A 15,907-nucleotide genomic window follows, 5' to 3' on the forward strand; every position below is an offset into this window, starting at 1 on the left:
AGCTGTAGTTATTACACTAGTTGGCGCATTGTTTCTCTCGTAGAGAACAAAACGATATATAAGAAACTGAGAGATCTGCTTACTACAATAAAAACACATTTGCACACCATGTACAGGTATGGCTTGTGCTGCGTGACCTGACCATGAGTGATTACTCATCCCCGCTTTCTACGAACATGTCGTTTATGGCTGCTGTGTAAACTAATGAAATAAAACAAATGTTTCTGTGTAAATGAATGTTAACTAAGCTACTGCATTATGAATCTAATTAATTTTCCATGTTATTCTATAATTGACGTATCCTGCACTTTAAGTGGCCAAAACTGTGTTCGCCTCTGAACTGCCAATTTCCTTCATACACTGATAAGGGATGCAATTGCTTTGATAATTACGCACTTTCAGATAAGCGCCTACTAATCTGCACTAGTTACACGGGTAGCGTGTCCAGGTCGCAAGGGAGGCGTACCGCTATGCCACCCCATAGTTATTTTGCACGTTGGCGCGTACGTGGTCTTACATAGAACGATTTACTGACGTTGCCGGGGAGTACCTGAAAATCCGATGTACCGATTTTCGCTGATGTACCATACGCGGTTGTTCCACGTTGTGCGCCGCATGTATCCGATATAACAGCTTTAATCAAGGAAACCTTGAGTACCGCGACTACATTCGCACCATAAACTGCATTACCACGCCGGCTATCACGTGAAACTGCATGTTGCAGCACGCATACGCTGAACGTTATCACGATGGCAGTAACAACCTCAACGCAAACTTTCTGAAGTTCGCTGTAGCGCTTTACTACAAACGTAGTACCAGCAACAGGATCACGTTCTCTTCACACAAACAACAAACTGACCCTCGTCTGAAAAAAAAAAAAAAAAAAGCTTTCTCGAGCAAGATGTTGAGAACACAACTATTGCCGTTGTCGCAGCTTATGATAAGATTCGCAATCCATGTGGCTCTTCGGCGGCGCAAAACTGCAAAACGCAGCATAATTCCACGGCCGTGCGGAGTTTCGTAGGTGGTGGCTCCATCGTATCGTACTAGAGATCTAGATTGAGAGATTGAGATTGTTGTTGTGAAGAGGAAAAGGCACTATTTTCTGCAGCCCTTTAGGGAGCACGGCTCAGCGCCTATATCGTACTAGAAGCGCACCCGATCGCAGTACGAAGGCTACGGACGGAGCGTCTGCTCCGACGCTCCGACCTCCGTGTGAGGTTTCAGGCGCTCGCCGCTAGGTGTCGCATGAATTGCTGGAGTCGCGAATAGAGCAGCGCGCCAAACGATCGGCATCAATCTCTTCCGGTTTCGGTTTTTGGGCGCGCGCATTTTGAACGCTATAGCTAGCACGCCGGCTGCGCCCCCCCCCCCCTTTTTTTTTTATTTTCTGCTCGACCTCGCACGGTCTTGGTGCGGAATCGGTTTATTGTTTGATAAAAATGATTGCGAACGATCTTGACAAGTCCCATCGAATCTGTGCCACGTGCAATTTCACATAGTAGACGCAAGACCCCTTGTGCAATGAGGATATATTTATTTTGCTCTATATAAAAGCTCGTTCCGCGCTTTTTGTGCGTTCATCCAACGTTGTGACCCCAGGTAAGCAGTAGTTCCCGTATGAAGCTCCACCGGACGGCATCAGCTGAAAAAAAAGTTAATTACAAGCATGTAACGGCATGTTACAATCATGTGTCATTTTGATATTTAGACATAGGAATACTGAGTGTAGAGGAGAAACGTGCGAAAGCGGGGAATGGGCGGCATTACAAACAAAAGCAATTCGGTTTTACATACATGGCGTAGAAAATATACCCAACTCACCCAACCCATACCATAAAATATGAAAACATCTGATTTCCAAGCATTCCCCCATTTCCGGCACTTTAGCAGCACAAATACACGGGCGACTTCGCGTTTCCAAAACTTGGCCTCGGGCGACGCGACGGACGCAATAGAGGCCCCCAGCCGGACCATGCTAGATGTTCGCAGAATGCCTTCTACTCGCACTCAAGACAAATGCGTGGGTGCAAAGTCTGTTTCCAGTCCTTTAGAAGACTGAATTTTCTAATTACAAGTCTTTGATATGTTCCTCGGCGTTATCTTTCACGCGTTCTGCCTGCGCCAGCAACACACTCCCATGTTATAACTTATCACTCTTGGCAATCATCGCGTTTTCGACAGGCGTGAGTACCGAAAGAAGGGATATGTTGTTGCGGGGGCACAAAATAAAAAAAAAAAACGTCACAAACATGTCCCTCTAAGGTTGATTACACGCCAAACTAACTTTGTCACCACGGCCGAGCTGCTTATCGCTAACTGCGTCATAGCGCGCTGTGCGGCCAGCGTGCTCTCAAAAGTGCCCCAAAAAGTTACGAAATTACTTTTCAGTAATGTCTGGCGTCAGAAAAAGCGGCACAAACTTCTCCTAGCAAGATGCACTAGACTACGCACCACGGCCGAGTTGGCTCTGGCCAACGTTACTAGTCTAGTAACGTTGATTCTGGCTAACTGCGTCACAGCGCCCTGTGCGGCCAGTGTGCCTCAACATAACCAAAATAAGTTACAATAATCCCCTATAGGAAGCGTCGGAATCATGTCCCAGCACGCTTCATTAACTCAAATTAACTGCGCCAGGACGGCCGAGGTGTTTTTCGCTAACTGCATGCGTCTTAAGTCTCCGTCCAGTGCCGTAAGCCTAATTGCGTTGCAGACTGTGATACAAAATTTCTCACCTTGCCGTAGTCCAATAGTGCAGTGGTGTCTTGTGCCAGTGCAGAAGGAACGCAAGAATGCGCCGGGTGCCCAAGAAACCAGGCTACATTAAAAAAAAAAAAAAGACAGACGGGTCGCTGCGGGCGAGCGCTCAAACGCGCAGCCCTCCTCGCTCGCTCCGGTGGAGTGTCTGGCGGATGACGCATGCATCTGGCGCATCATTGGCCTGTCGCTAGGTAACGCACGAAAAATAAGTCACGAAGTTTAAGTTCCTTTATACGCAAAACGTTTTAGTTTTCGTGGCAAAGAAGTAAAAAAATAAAACAACATCTGTTAACTTAATTTCACTTTCTTTTTTTTCGATGCTCGCGGCAGCTAACGTTCGGCATCAATACTATAGCGTGACGTATGGTGACGTGCTTCCTGTTGCCTGTTTTTGCCGAGTGTCCCCTCTTGAATTTCTTTCTCTATTTCTTTCGGGCTAGTCCCCGAATCCTGGAAGACTGCCTCGGTTGTGCTCATCCCAAAGTCAGGCAAACCTCTAGCACCGGAGAACATGCGGCCTATCTCGCTTACGTCCTGCGTGGGCAAGGTGGCCGAACATGCGATTCACAATCGGGTATCCCGGTACATAGAATGCAAAGAGCTATTTCCACACGATGTGGTAGGATTTAGACCTGCACTATCCACACAGGACGTCATGCTCCTTATTAAGAGACAAATTATTGACAACTACACCAGGGATATACTAGAGGCATACTAGCTCTAGACCTGGCTTAAGCTTTTGACAATATCTCGCACAAGTTTGTGCTTGAGGCAGTCTCGGATATGGGACTGGGACAACGTTTCCACGCATACGTTAGCTCCTTTCTCAGGGATCGCAGGGCTACCATCAAGATCGGCCAAGTAAAATCCGAGGAATTTACCTTGGGAGCGAGAGGCACCCCACAGGGGGCAGTCATATCTCCTCTACTCTTCAATATTGCCATGAAGGGCCTCTCGGAGCGACTCGCCATGGCGCGCGGGATTAACCATGCTCTCTACGCGGATGATATCACCGTGTGGTGCATGGGAGGGTCCGACGCCGGGGTAGAGCAGGCACTTCAACAGGCACTAGACATAACGGAGAACTTTCTAGTCAGTTCGGGCCTGAGCCTGTCACTGGTTAAGTCTGAGTTATTACTGTACAGACCCACCCGACAAGGGGTGAGGAACCCCACTCCTTTAGAGCAGATTCCCATAGCTATATACACACGGGATGCACTGATGATCCCCAGGGTAGACTCCATCAGGATTCTTGGACTCCTACTGGAGTCCAAGGGGGGAAACTCCCAGACTATAGCCCGCATCACCTCCAAGACAGAGAACATGCTTAGGCTCATACTCAGGGTCTCGAACCGCAGGGGAGGGCTGAGCGAGAGCAATCTTCTTCGGCTCTACCATGCGTTTCTCATGAGCCACATAATTACGTCGGTTCGGCGCTGCACTGGTCCAAATAGGAAGAAGCAAAAATCGATTCACTAATGCGCAAAAGCATAAAGCGAGTTCTAGGCTTGCCTATCACCACCAGCACCGAGAAGCTCATACAATTAGGAATGCATAACTCCCTCTCAGAGGTGATCGAGGCCCAGCAGATGGCTCAGATCGTGCGTCTATCGTTCTCGCGGGCTGGTAGGCGCACACTGGAATCCATAGGCTGCGGTCTTATGGAGACTAACGAGCGTAAATTCACTCTATACCGTCCTCAATCAGAGGCACGTTTACTGTAGCTCCACCTCCAAGAAATGTCCACCCGCAATACAACGTAGGGCGCCGCATAGCTCGGGCCCGTTCTTTATTGAAATCGGTTGCAGATAGTCGGGATCTCGCAGCCTTTGTCGATGCAGCCCAGTACGGGCGTTCCCATTGCTTCGCAGTGGTTTCGGTCGACCATACTGGCAAACTCCTATGTTCTGCCTCGGTTAGAAATGTTTTGGCAACGGTGGCTGAGCAAGTGGCCATCGCTATCGCAATGAAGGACCCATCGCGTTCAAATATATTCAGACTCGCGGTCCGCAGCTAGGGCTTTCGCCTCGGGCTCGATCTCGCGGGAGGCAGCAGCAATCCTCGGCAGCAAGGGGGCAGCCGGGTTTCACACCATAAAATGGTTCCCGCCCCACATGGGGGCCAACGTACATCCCAATGTTCCTAACGCCAATGAATTTGCCCATGACCGTGCGCGAGGTTTCGCTCACCACGGCGGTCCCGGTGGATTCGAAGGCGGGGACGCTGGGAGATGCAGGGACTATTGGCTTCAGGATTATTGGTTGACCGAATTACGGTCAACAGCCGGGCGCCAACGGCATGCGCATTCGCACTGATTCGCAACTTTCAGCTTGGTGCCCGTTCTTTTCGCCGCTCAGGTGTTACTCCGAGTGTCTCTCAGCTGATGACGCGTTGAAAAGGGCGCGCAGTTTCTTCTGGCGTCCGAGCCGGCATTCTTGCTCACCAATTCTCACGTGAAATTCGGGCGCAGCGGTCGCCAAGTGTATTCCTACTAACCAGTCACGCAATTTTCAACGACGTGCGACACGTTCTCGCGCGAAGGCCCACGGTCGACGACCCGATCGAGTTTCTGCAGCAGCAGCGAGCACGAAACGTGCAGAATAAGCGCCTCTCCAAAATTACCGGGAAAAGAGCACGGCTATCGGCGCGCTCTGCATGAGAGTTGGCTAGGGATACACTGTGCTAGGGATAACGTTTACAACCGCAAGACACGACTTCGCGCGCAGGCGCAGACCGTCTCCGTCTGGAGGGTTTCCCCAGAAGCTTCCCCTTCCGCTATTTGCGCCGACGTGAAACCGTGACACAGCGCTTTGATAGCTCCTCAGGTTCGGTGCTGGCACTGTAGTGCTGGGCCGCGATTTTGTAGCGATGACTTATGACTTATTCTATACTAGTCTTATCATCCACCGCTCAAGGCCGGCTGATCCCGTTGATAACGCGAGCGGACCGTTGCTCTGACCACTGACAAAGCGCGATAAGCGCGAAAAGGCATTATTACCGGAAAGGCATCGCTACGAAATACCGGCCCTGGCTGGTTACCTATTCTGAGGAGACATGCGAGCCAACGGTGATAATGAGTCGTCTTCGTACTGTAGGCAGCGATTTATCGACCGTTTTAGCTGGCCTTTTTTTTTTTCGTTCTTTTTATTCTTGCGGTTATCTTACGATTGCCTTGGACGTGGCTCGGACGCAATGAAATGTGAAAATGACTTGTTAGAAACTGGGGCAACCGTAACTTTCCAGTTTGTATTTGCCCTTCGATGACGTGAATTAATTGCCGAACTTTTTAAATATTGGCTTCACCAAGAAAGTGCCAATACGAAAGATGTATATCACATTAAAAAATGGCCGACTGAAGTGTTTGCAATTAAGTACCATTTATGGAGCGTCTTGTAATTACCTTTAAAGAAAGCCCGCGAAATACAAAAACAAGCGGGTGATAGCCCATAGCACCTAAAATCCCTATATAAGAAAAGTACCGCCATCTACTCTTTCCTCCGCCGCCTCCTCTCCTAAAGCGCTTGCTTTTTTCTTTACTTTTTTCTGGCGAAAGCCAAGTCGACGGTGGCGCACCTAGAAAGTCCACGTTGAAGCTTTCAGGCCGGGCGCGCGCCGCCGCCGCCGCCGGCGACTGCGGCTGCGCAGAGGACTTTCAACATGGCTCTGAGGCGGAAAAAAGGAAAAAAATAAAGAAGTGAAAAGCGCGCGCTATCATCGTCCAATCGGAGATACAGGAAAGAGAGAAGCGGCGTTTATCAAAGGATGGCGGTACTTTTCTTATATAGAACTTTAATAGCACCTAAAGCCCGTATATTTATAAAAGTAGCGCCATTCTTAGATCTTGCCGCCACCGCGCTCACCCCGGCGCTTCCTCCTCGCCCTCTCTTAGCCGCCTCCTGTCGCCCCAGCCTCCTCCGCTCCGGCCAGGTGGAGGCCTGCCACCTCCGCTGCAGTCGAGCTGCAGCGGAGGTGGCAGGCCTCCACCTGGCCGTCGACCTACTCTCCGAGGAGCTTCCTGGGGTACCAGCGGCCATCCTCTGCGACTCCAAGGCAGCCCTCCTCGGCCTGCAGAGGCCAGAAAGCGCCAGCCTTGGAGTCGCACTGCTGTCTACCCGGCTGACAGCGCTGCAGGACGCAGGCCACCCGGTGTCCCTGCACTGGATCCCCGCCCATGTAGGGATCCCGGGCAACGAGGCAGCCGACACCCTGGCGAAGGACGCCCACCACACCACTGTGCCCCTCAGTCGGGCCGTGACGGAGGGCGACTTCACAGGACTGAGGCTGCGGCGACACCTGGCGACCCACCACCCAGACAAACGGGTGGCACTGGGATGCCCCCCACGACCACTCCCCCAGCGAGGCCTGGCTCGCAGGGAGACCTCGCTCCTTCTCCGGCTCCGCATCGGCTGCAGCTGGACGGCAGCACGCAGCTACCGACTGGGACGAGTGACGTCCCCGGCCTGCAGCTCCTGCGGGGAGCCGGAGACGATCGAACATCTCCTGCTGGCCTGCCCGGCGTACCTCCAGCAGCGGGGTCCACTCCTGCAGGAGTTCCGCCGCCTGGGCCTCCCCTCTGGCAAGGAGGAAGATCTCCTCTTCCCCGACCGACACCACCTTTCTGCACTTCGAGGCGTCGTGGAGTTCCTTGACTCGTCAGGGCTCTCCGCACGCCTTTAAGGACATTTCTACAAGCGGGAAGGCTCACGGCCTCCCACCCCACCCCGGGCCTGACCGGCCTGGCACAACACCCCTGCAGACTCTGCAGCACACCAAGGCCTTCCATCTCGGCCTGATACGTGCCGCCTATGCCTGCCGGTTTTGCTTCGCCCAGCCATGGCGACTCCACTCTATCCCTTCTTTCACTCCCACTTACCCCTCCCCGTTGGCGCTGAGCCGTGCTCCCTCAAGGGCTGCAGAAGATAGCGCCAACCTTTCCCTTTCCCTCAAGAACCACTTACCATCCCCCATTGGCCAATCCGTGTCACGTGGAAGTTCGCGTCGCGCTTTTGTATATTTTTTCTTTCCAGCGCGCTCCGACTGCCATTCTCGGGCCTGTGCGACGAAAGTGCTGTACGCACAAACGGATCAAACGTGTTATGGACAAGAACTTCGTTGTGATGGCATGCTGCTGCGCCTTAAGTTGCCGCAACCGACAAGGCGAGGGCAAAAGGCTTTTTTTGTTTACCATCCGGCGTGCGCAAACGCTTGCTGCACACTTGATATTTGCGCCATCTCGCATCGTCGCGTTGCTACTTCCAAAACGGCATTATTAAGACCAGTTACTGACTGACGAAGCAAAATCGCGCCTCAAAAACGTCTCCGCAGGGCGCGATCGAAGTTTTCCTCGGATTTCCTCTGGTAGCGCGTTAGCTGTCGTCTGCCACGGCAGGCCCGACGCAGGCGGCGCCACTGTCGATGTCGCGCCTCGATCGCGCAGGTCGCGCCGAGCGCGATAGTGGAACGGAGGAGGAGGGAAGTGGATGGCGCTACCTTTTATATATAGGGGCTTTAATAGCACCTAAAGCCCCTATATATAAAAAGTAGCGCCATCCACTTCCCTCTTCCTCCGTTCCACTATCGCGCTCGGCGCGACCAGCGCGATCGAGGCGCGATATCGACAGTGGCACCTAAAGCCCCTATATATAAAAAGTAGCGCCATCCACTTCCCTCTTCCTCCGTTCCACTATCGCGCTCGGCGCGACCAGCGCGATCGAGGCGCGATATCGACAGTGGCGCCGCCTGCGTCGGGCCTGCCGTGGCAGACGACAGCTAACGCGCTACCAGAGGAAATCCGAGGAAAACTTTGATCGCGCCCTGCGGAGAAGTTTTTGAGGAGCGATTTTGCTTCGTAACTGGTCTTAATAATGCCGTTTTGGAAGTAGCAACGCGACGATGCGAGACGGCGCAAATATCAAGTGTGCAGCAAGCGTTTGCGCACGCCGGATGGTACAAGAAAAGCCTTTTGCCCTCGCCTTGTCGGTTGCGGCAACTTAAGGCGCAGCAGCATGCTATCACAACGAAGTTCTTGTCCCTAACACGTTTGATCCGTTTGTGCGTACAGCACTTTCGTCGCACAGGCCCGAGAATGGCAGTCGGAGCGCGCTGGAAAGAAAAAAATATACAAAAGCGCGACGCGAACTTCCACGTGACACGGATTGGCCAATGGGGGAGCGGAGGAGGCTGGGGCGACAGGAGGCGGCTAAGAGAGGGCGAGGAGGAAGCGCCGGGGTGAGCGTGGTGGCGGCAAGATCTAAGAATGGCGCTACTTTTATAAATATAGGGGCTTTAATAGCACCACTATTTCAGCGCCCCCAAACGACCGATCAGTAAAAAACATTGTTCGCATGCCTTTTTGCGAGACTCACTCACATGCCCTATCGCGATCGGGCGCACAGAGCGAGCGGCGGTGATGAAGGTGTGTCGCCCTTCGACGTGACGTGGCATAAACATATCATTCGCTTCACTTGTGGGATGAAGCCCGAACAGGCAAGGCAAGAAGAAAAAAAAAACAAAAAAAGCTCGGGTTTGAGTAAATGTTGACCGCGGAACTGTTTAATCGGGAAGGAAAATGCTGTTGTCATGCTCTTCTATTCGTTTGCTATCATATCTAACTAGCGACAGTTGCTGGCGCGAACATTGCGGCCTTCGGAAACGCCAAGCCCGTCCCGGAACCGCTGTACAGATACGCCGATTTCGTTTCTTGATCGGTCGCCTGGGAGTGCTGAAATAGTGGTGCTATCACCCGCTTGTTTTTGCATTTCGCCGGCTTAATTCTTTAAAGGCAATTACAAGACGCTCTATCAATGGTACTTAATTGCAAACACTTCAGTCAGCCATTTTTAAATGTGATCTACGACTTTCGTATTGGCACTTTCTTGGTAAAGTCAATATTTAAAAAGTTCTGCAATTAATTTATACTAATTAATTGACTTTGCAAAACGAAAAAGATACCACAGACTATATATATATATAGGACACGCGATCTTCAACACCACTGAGTTGGTTTGAGCCTCCTAGTACACTCCATCGTTTTTAAAACATTGGCTACCTTTAGCTGGGACACCCTGTATATCGCTTGGTTTGCTGCCTTGGTCCCGCTGCATGCGGAACGCTCTGAACCGACAGTCCAAGACTTCGCAATGGACGAGCATCGCAGCAGTAATTTATTGAATCATGAGCCATTCCACTCTGTAAAGATGAATGACCAGCGAAGCTGTTTAGCACATGGCACAGAGGTGACACAGAATGGGGAGGCCGCGTATCCGGACTCCCAAGGAGCAGCGCCTATACGTAGAGTGACGGCAGGAACAAACACGAGAATGAAATCGTCGCCGGAGTGCGCGCTACACGCAGCTTGGCCATTATGACGAGATAATTCAGAGAAGGGGAATTCAAAGTGGAAAACGGCAACTTGCCTTATATACACCCGCGACGGTGCCGCCGCCCCAAGAGAGCGGCAGGAAACTAGGCACGCAAGCAGTTGGAACGCCGAAAAAGAGAGCGGCGCGAACGTAGACATGGCAGACTCGGGTCGGCCTTTGGGCCAAGATCCGATCGTAGTCTCCCTTGTTCCTGGGACCTCTTTGGTGCCAAGGTGTGACAAGGGTAGTTCAAGGGCACGCTACAGGTCCCGGAGCCCATCACCCGGAGTCCACAAAGGTATGTGCCATTGTGCTTGGACCCTTTCTGCACCATCACCAGAATCGGCCCTCATTTTTGCACAAGCACACGACAAACGCACAGAATTAGCCGAGCCATAAACAGCTTCGCTATAAAACATTGATTCACCGTGGTGGAAAAGAACTATAGGACGCTTAAGGCTGATTCACACGACGCCCACACAAGAACGATTTTGGTCTGCCGACTGATGACGCGAGCAGCTTACAGGACGGAAAACGCTGTGGCCAACGGTTTAAAGGAAGGAAAACGCTGTCGCCAAAATTCGGCAGACCGAAATCGGTGCCGTGTCGGCCTAGTGTGTATCATCCTTTACCAGCAAGCATGCGGCCGGTATGGTGAGCAACATGACAACAAAGAACGTCAAGCGGAAAGTCAGAGAGTAACTACTTATTAAGAGGAAAAACGAAATCAGGAACGAAACAATTTATGACAACTCAAAGGGAAGCGCTTTACTTTTCGAAGCGAGATTAGCACGCCTTAGAACACGCACTTATAAAGCGAGATACAACAAGGAAGAAGAAGCATGTGCTTGCTGCGGCAAAGCTAGGGAAACGAAGGTCCATCGTTTGTTGTTGTGATAGGCTACAACAACAACAAACGATGGAGCATGTTTGATTAGAATGTGAAGATATCTGCCCAGTGGTTGATTTAGGTACCTCTGGCCTCCTTGAAGCCCTTGGATTCAGCGATAGCAGGGGTAAAGTAAACATGTCCACAATAGAGTTTAGTAAGAAGCTATTGGAAGATTGGGGAAAGTAGGGAAACGACAAACAACGGAGACGTACAAAAAAGTCGCAGTTTCGCCCGAAAGGCGGAGCATCAATTGCGATAGCAAATTAGTAGCGAGCTATACAGAGTAAGGATAGTAGTTTTATCGGCTGCATAAACTTAGAAACATTCGCTTACTAACTGAATTAGCAAGCATGGTGTCAGCGCGCACAAGCAAGCATGAGTAGATCACACTCGATGGTCGCAGAACTGTCAAAACGCTGACGTGAGCAAGCGCGGCAGCAGCAGCGAGCGAAGGTTCGTGCGGTCTATCGCTTCAACGGAAACTGAGCGGCGAAACAACGGCGCATTCAAAGGAAGGAGCCGTGTGCAGATCGCTTTCAAGATGCGGTGCGCGCGACCGACCGCAGCCGCGCAATGTACCAGTACGCAGTTGCTGGCAGAGTAGAAGCCGCACCCCCTCCCTTCCGCGCAGCCTTCCCGCTTTCCTCCTTTCGCGTGGGAGACTGAGTCGCCAGTTTCCCTTGCGCCCGGTCGCAAGATACGCCAATTGGTGCTGCAGCACAACGTCGCCCCGCTCCCTCCCATCCCCCCAGTCTTTCGCGCAACGGAAGACGTCGCGTTTGCTCTCCGCCGTGCGTTCGCTCTCCGTGAAAGCGCGCGTCCCTCGGGCGCTTTCACTCGCACATACGGCATACGGTGCGCGGCGACGATTTTATCGCCATTGGACTTTATACGGAACCTCACGGCAACGGCGACGACGAGGGCATAAATCCGCTTGGGGTGTTCATATAATTGCTATCGCAATAAAGCGAAGTTCCCAATAGGGGTTCAGAAGGTATGGTGAGATTTTTTTTTAATAGGTAGAACATTAGGCAATATAATAACAAGAGCTTGGTGGCGCAACCCACCGCCCCGTTCCAAAGGGGACGCTCCTAGCATCCATCTGTCCATCCATCCGCAGCGGAGGCTCCAACGCTGTATAGCCACTTTTATTTCCCATTTTAATAAACGACCTTCCTTCCAGTATTTCATCGACAATTCGGTTGTATGCGGATGACTGCATCGTATACCGAAAAATTGATGCGCATCATGACCACATCACTCTTCAACAAGACCGTGATCGAATCTCCCATTGGTGTTCCTCATTGCAAATGACTTTAAATACAGAAAAATGCAATTTGATTACCTTTAGTCGTAAACGTATGAATTCTTCATTTAACTACACGTTCAACAACCGTTCTCGTTCCAGCACATGCTCATATAACTAACTAGGCGCCCATCTTACACCAACCCTTTCATGGTCAACTCACATCATCACAATTACAGCAAAAGCATCACGTACACTCTGCTATCTGAAGCGTAATCTTTACGATGCTCCTCAAACTACTCGGAAGCTAGCAGATGAAACATTTGTCCGCCCTCAGCTTGAATATGCTGCGCCCATTTGGTCACCCTACCAAACTTATCTAATCAATGACCTTGAAGCTACTCAGAACCGAGCCGCTCGTTTCATCGTCAGAGATTATAGCACACATTCTAGCGTAACAAGCATCAAGATAGCACTAACACTACCGCTTTTAGAAAAACGTCGAACTATTTTGCTACTTTGTTGATTGCACAAAATATTTCACAGTGAGCATTCGTTTTCCATAACCTTAACTCGTCCATTCCGTTCATCAAGACGTCTGCATAATGAACATAGCTTTCAACGCCTCTTTGGCAAAACTAACGCGTTTCATCTGCCCTGCCACAGGCAATTAAATATTGGAATGGTCTTCCTGACACAATCGCGCGATTTTTTAGACAAGAATTAAGTGCGCATTTTAAATGTTGATTTCGAATTGATTTTGTGAATATGTCATGTGAACGTGTTTTAAATTGAATTACCTGTATATTTACAAATTTTTTACTGAAGCCTGAATTGTTAAAAAATTAAATTATGGGGTTTTACGTGCCAAAACCACGATCTGATTATGAGGCACGTCGTAGTGGGGGACTCCGGAAATTTGGACCACCGAGGGTTCTTTAACGTGCACCTAAATCTAAGTGAGTGAGTGAGTACGAACTTTATTGAGGCCCTGAGGAGAAAGAATTAAAGCGGGGCCGGAGGCCCCGCCAATAAATCCGGTGGCTCCACCCAGGTCGGGGCCGGTAGACAGTGTCCTTGGGCGACGGCCCGGGCCCTCTGGACAGCCTTGAGCTGAGCGATGAGCTCTGTGCTTCTGAGCGCTGAGTCCCAGGAGGACTGGTCAGGAAAGTCCGTGCCCGCGTTGGCAGTTCGAAGTTGTATTCGTGGCCGCAGTGTGGGCATTCAGTAGGAAGGTCAGGGTTGATCCTGCTTAGTGTTGTTGGTGTGATATGTATGTCCTAGTCTGCAACTGTCTGTAAGTGACGGCCTGTGCTTTTTTGGAGGTTTTGGTGAGGAGGAGGAAAAATTCTTCGTGATAACCTATGATTTGAAGTGATTTCGTGGTATGGTATGATTGGGTTTTGTTTAGATCCCTCCAGGCTGGGTTGAAGCGAGGGAGCGGACCGCAGACGCGGAATGCGAGTTCTCGCGCCAGTTGGTGTGCCCGCTCGTTCGAATTACAGTCAGGAGGTCCGGAATTGTTGACCATGTGGGCCGGGAACCATGTGATGTTTGGGGACGTGAAGTTGTCTCCTCCCGTTTCTTGGAAGAATATTTTGTTGACAACCGTAGCTGCTTTCCTGGAGACGAGGGCCGCCGAGAAGGTTCTAATGGCTGTTCTTGAGTCCGAGTAAATGACGGAGGCTCCTTTGCAGCTTTGAAGGGCTACCGCGATGGCCATTTCTTCTTCTTTGCGAGTGAAGTTGGTAACCACCGTGGCTGCGTTGACGAGTGAGCCATGGGCGTCCACCACAGAGACCGCGTAGGCGTCTCGATTCCAATCTGATCTAAGTACACGGGTGTTTTCGCATTTCGCCCCCATCGAATCGAGCCTGAATTGTATAAACTGGAAATTACCTTTATCGCTAACTATTGTAAAGGTTCCATTTTGGTGAATTTATGTATAAAAAGATTTTTGCTCTTTTTCATTGTTGAACCTTTTGTAACCCTCACGTAATACTCCACTTCAGAGCCTGTGAGGACCTTGAATAAATAAATGCATATTTCCTGGCCTACATGCTCTCTCAACGTACGCGTTTAAATGACGTCGAACTATAATTATAACTATCGAACGATGGGACACAAATGCACGCATTACTCGTTTGACTTGCCCGCGCTTCGGTGTCTTGCATCCAAGACTTGGCCCGACTTGGCTATGTTCTGGCTATCTTCCCGCCCCCTTGGCCGTTGAGAGCCGGAGAGGCCGCCAACCCTGGCCGAAATCGAAAGCGCTTTTTGGGCGACCGAGGCAACCGCCATGTTTGCCGTTCCGTGCGTGGAACTTTGTCTGTGGTGCGAATAACTTAAGAGGAAGCGCGCTGCGCTTCTTGTAAGCTATTCCTCCTGGACAAATCACTCAGCGTCGCCAGAGCATCCCAGCCAAGGCCAGCTTGCATCACAGCGTCCGTCGGTTTGAAGCCAGAGACCTCGCTCCGGCGTGCAGCGCGTCTCTTGTTTTTGCTTACATTTACTAGTTCTTCGAAGCATCATCGACGAAGTTTTGAGGAAGACTGGACTGGAAACTACGTTTCCCCCACTGCCAGTGGTTTTGCATAATCCGTGCTGGAAGTGACGTGTGTCGATCGTGTGCTCGTAAGCAAGCTTGCTGTGGGCAACACTACTGTGCGAACGGCAACGGCTCGCTGTTCGCGAAGTCGCCTGCTCGAGTGTGTCGCGGTGGTTATGAACGCCTCAAAGGCCGCGACCGCGAGCGCTTGAGCGATGGATCCCGAGTACGAACGACGGCTTCTGGGTCAGCGCAGCAACAGTTACGCGTCGCCTGCGAGTCCAGTAAGTGACACCGCGTCGCGTTTGGATCGTGTTGCATTTGGCTCTTCCGATTGTGTATATACGGTTGGCAAGTGCAAAAGGCTATATGTCTGTGCGATGTTAAAGTTCGCGTGTGAGGGATGGTAGCATAAAAAAAGAGAGAAGCAGAAAAATAAAAAAAAGCACACGGAAACAATAATTTGTGTTGAAGAGTTCGTTCTGTACACTTTCGCCAGTCTCCTCACAGCCTTTGCAGGTCACTTACACTTGGCCCCATTCTTGAGACATGTAGCTACGAAGTGTGTCGTTCTCAGGGTTCCCATAGAGCGGATTGAATAGTCCACCAGGACATGTTCAGACGCGTTCGTTACGTACACTTTCGCAACCGGTCACGCCCATCGGTAACTCGTGCCGCTGCGTTTAAACCACCGTGGTTTAAGCTTTCCACGTGGGTTGTGTGTGCAAGTTTCAAGTTGCATGTAGGCTGAAACAGACGGGTTTCATTACAATATTATCAGGGAACCGGCTTCTTTTAATACACCAATCTCCGCCGTGCAATCAGCTGTTGAGTTCCTGTTGACACAGCTATATGTTCTGCCGCTTTCTCAAGGAAACCTTTGAGACACTATCACCGAGTAGCATGTGACCACGTTGTCTGAAAGGCTACAACGCACTGTTCTGTTTCGTTTTCCTATGATTGCAGTATCTGGCATGGTAAGGGAACATTTAAAAGCAGCGCCTCTGACAAGTTGTTAGGAATAGTAGCAATTAGGAATATTAGCAGAATATTAGCAATATTTTATGTCATTATGGTTATCCTTGTCTTTACATCTAATT

The 15,907-nt window shown here is 50.7% G+C and overlaps 2 protein-coding genes across 2 annotated transcripts in view; both read left to right on the forward strand.

The window, feature by feature from the left end:
• Nucleotides 1-15,907, forward strand: part of LOC119433311 (alpha-crystallin B chain-like) — a 407,637-nt gene that overhangs the window by 42,880 nt on the left and 348,850 nt on the right.
• LOC119433540 (fizzy-related protein homolog) overlaps nt 14,513-15,907 on the forward strand; it is a 31,612-nt gene continuing 30,217 nt past the window's right edge. The window contains exon 1 of the mRNA XM_037700790.2: nt 14,513-15,091. Within this exon, the coding sequence (XP_037556718.1) occupies nt 15,023-15,091 (69 nt within the window). The 5' untranslated portion in view covers nt 14,513-15,022. The remainder of the gene's footprint in view (nt 15,092-15,907) is intronic.

The sequence above is a fragment of the Dermacentor silvarum genome, chromosome 11, assembly GCF_013339745.2.
Source record: "Dermacentor silvarum isolate Dsil-2018 chromosome 11, BIME_Dsil_1.4, whole genome shotgun sequence".
Lineage (NCBI taxonomy): Eukaryota > Metazoa > Arthropoda > Arachnida > Ixodida > Ixodidae > Dermacentor > Dermacentor silvarum.